Genomic DNA, 2295 nt, shown 5'->3' on the forward strand with positions numbered 1-2295 from the left:
TGATGGGTTTAGCAGCCTTGTGACAGGGCAGCCAGGGCTGCACACTTAGACATGGAGGCGGGGTGCCGCCTCCCCCCCACCCCTGCCTTGGGACTGGGGGTGCCTTCCACCCTCTGAGCCCATTTCCTCCTTGACAACAGAAACGTGCTGTAACGTGCTGGTGTGGGAAGCCAAAACTGCAGTGATGATTTTCACAGACCCTGCAGTTTTTTTTTTGAATTGGAGTCTCACTGTGTTTCCCAGACCGGAGTGCAGTGGCATCATGCTCCCAGTCACCGCAGCCTCATCCTGCTGGGCTCCGGCGATCCCTCTGCCTCAGCCTTCCAAGTAGCTGGAACGACAGGCCCGAATAGTTTTTGATTTATTGTAGAGATGAAGTCTCGCCAAGTTGTCTGGGTGGGTCTTGAACACGGGGGCTCAGGCAGTCTACTCGCCTCGGCCTCCCAAAGCGCTGGGATGACAGGCTGAGCCACCGAGCCCGACTGACCCTGCAGGTTTAATGCCCTTTTCCTTCTCGTTTCTAGTTCCTGTGTCTGAAGAACATACGCACCTTCCTGAAAGTCTGCCACGACAAATTTGGATTAAGAAACAGCGAGTTGTTCGACCCCTTCGACCTCTTCGATGTCCGAGACTTCGGAAAGGTGAGTGGTCGCCTTCTTCAGTCCTGCTAGCCCAGACGGGCTGGCTGGGCGGCCGGCTTAGCGGCAGGCAGATTTTTTCTGCGTGTCCGGCAGGTGCAGGCTGGGTTGTGTTACAAACGGGTGGAGGGGTGCAGCAACCAAGTTTGAACATGGGGACGGGTGCAGCAGCAGGATAGCTCTGTTCTCCCCCCACCAGTCTAGGTGAGGATGGGCTTGTCAATCAAGGTGGATGGGGGAGCATCAGAGCGTAGATGACCCTGGCCCTGCCTTTCCTGCCGGGGAACCCTGAGCTACTTCCTGCCCTCTGGTTCTTCATCTGAGAATGGGCCGACGTTAGAACCTACGGGGTTGCTGGGTGCTCCGAGCTTGAGCCCAGGCCACACCCAAGACAAGCAGAGCTGGCTCTGATTCCAGGCAGGTGTTGGGCAAAGAGGGGGTGGTTTCCCCAGAGGTGACCCTAACTACAGAATCATGGCAGACAACCCTGGGAAGTGTCCCTGTGTCTCAGGAAGCATTACATGGCAGGTGTGCTGAGAAAGCCCGGCTGACGACGTGAGGGAAAACTGAGACTGGCAAGTGCAAAGGCCCTGGGGGGGCTGCAGCTTGTTGGTGGCTTTCTAGCGGACTTGGGTACAGAGTGATGCAGATGTCACATGCCTCTCGGAGCCCAGCAGGTCCATGGTGACTCCTTTTAACCCCGTGGTGTCAGGACTACGATGACTTCTTTTTTTACTGTTTAAAATTTATTTTGAGACAAGGTCTTACTGTGTCGCCTGGGCAGGAGTGCAGTGATTTGATCCTGGCTCACTGTAGCCTCGACCCTCGACCTCCTAGGCTCAAGTGATCCTCCTGCTTAGCCTCCTGAGTAGTTGGGACTATGGGCACAAGCCACCATGCCTACCTAACTTACTTATTTTGTAGAGATGGGGGTCTCACTATGTTGCCCAGGCTAGTCTCAAACTCCTGGGCTCCAGTGATCCTCCCAGCTATCTTCCCAAAGTGTTGGGAAGTCCTGAGCCCCTGCCTGCCCGGTGAGGTCTGCTTGACCTTCCCTTCTGCCACAGGCACAGGCTCTGGAGATGGCTGCTTCGATGGCTGGAAGAGTGGATTTCCACCTGCTGATGGGAAATGACAGGCATTTATGGCTTGCTTTATTTGAGGACCCTCGTCAGGGACCTGGTGTTCAAAGAGGTGTTCTCTGAATACATGATTTGTGGATGAAAAGGGAATTTTGTATGTGCAATTGCAAATGTCGAGGCATCGTCCCGAGGGGAGCCCTTGCTGGAGGTTTTAGCAAAGCATCAGAGCTTCAAGGATGAGGGCTTTCCCACGCGCCACCGGCCCGGGGGTCTCCTCCTGAGTCCTGGAACTCTCTAGACGTCTGCAAGAGCCAGTTTCTGTGTGATTATCCCTTTTATTTGCCTCTTTGTGACTCAGTGAGGTCTCCGTCACAGTGGACGTACCCAGGGTGTGATGGCAGGGTCCAGGGCTGCGCATCCCTCCGCCAGGTGCATGTGTACAGGGCCATGGCCTGTGGAAGCTTGAGTGGTGGGTGCCGGGTCCCTTCCTGTGAGTGGCTTCTTGGCTCTTGTGGGCTTTTTTGTTTTTTTGAGTTGGAGTCTCACTCTGTCGCCCAGACTGGAGTGCAGTGGCC

The 2295-nt window shown here is 55.4% G+C and overlaps 1 protein-coding gene across 1 annotated transcript in view; it reads left to right on the top strand.

The window, feature by feature from the left end:
- Positions 1 to 524: 524 nt before the first annotated feature.
- Positions 525 to 2295, top strand: part of VAV2 (vav guanine nucleotide exchange factor 2) — a gene marked incomplete at its 5' end in the record, with an annotated part of 165041 nt that continues 163270 nt past the window's right edge. Inside the window, one exon of the mRNA XM_021715249.1 lies at positions 525 to 641. Coding sequence (XP_021570924.1) covers positions 525 to 641 — 117 coding nt within the window. The remainder of the gene's footprint in view (positions 642 to 2295) is intronic.

Source organism: Carlito syrichta, unplaced genomic scaffold (genome assembly GCF_000164805.1).
Source record: "Carlito syrichta isolate Samal-C Ts95f unplaced genomic scaffold, Tarsius_syrichta-2.0.1 Scaffold306913, whole genome shotgun sequence".
In the NCBI taxonomy this organism is placed as follows: domain Eukaryota; kingdom Metazoa; phylum Chordata; class Mammalia; order Primates; family Tarsiidae; genus Carlito; species Carlito syrichta.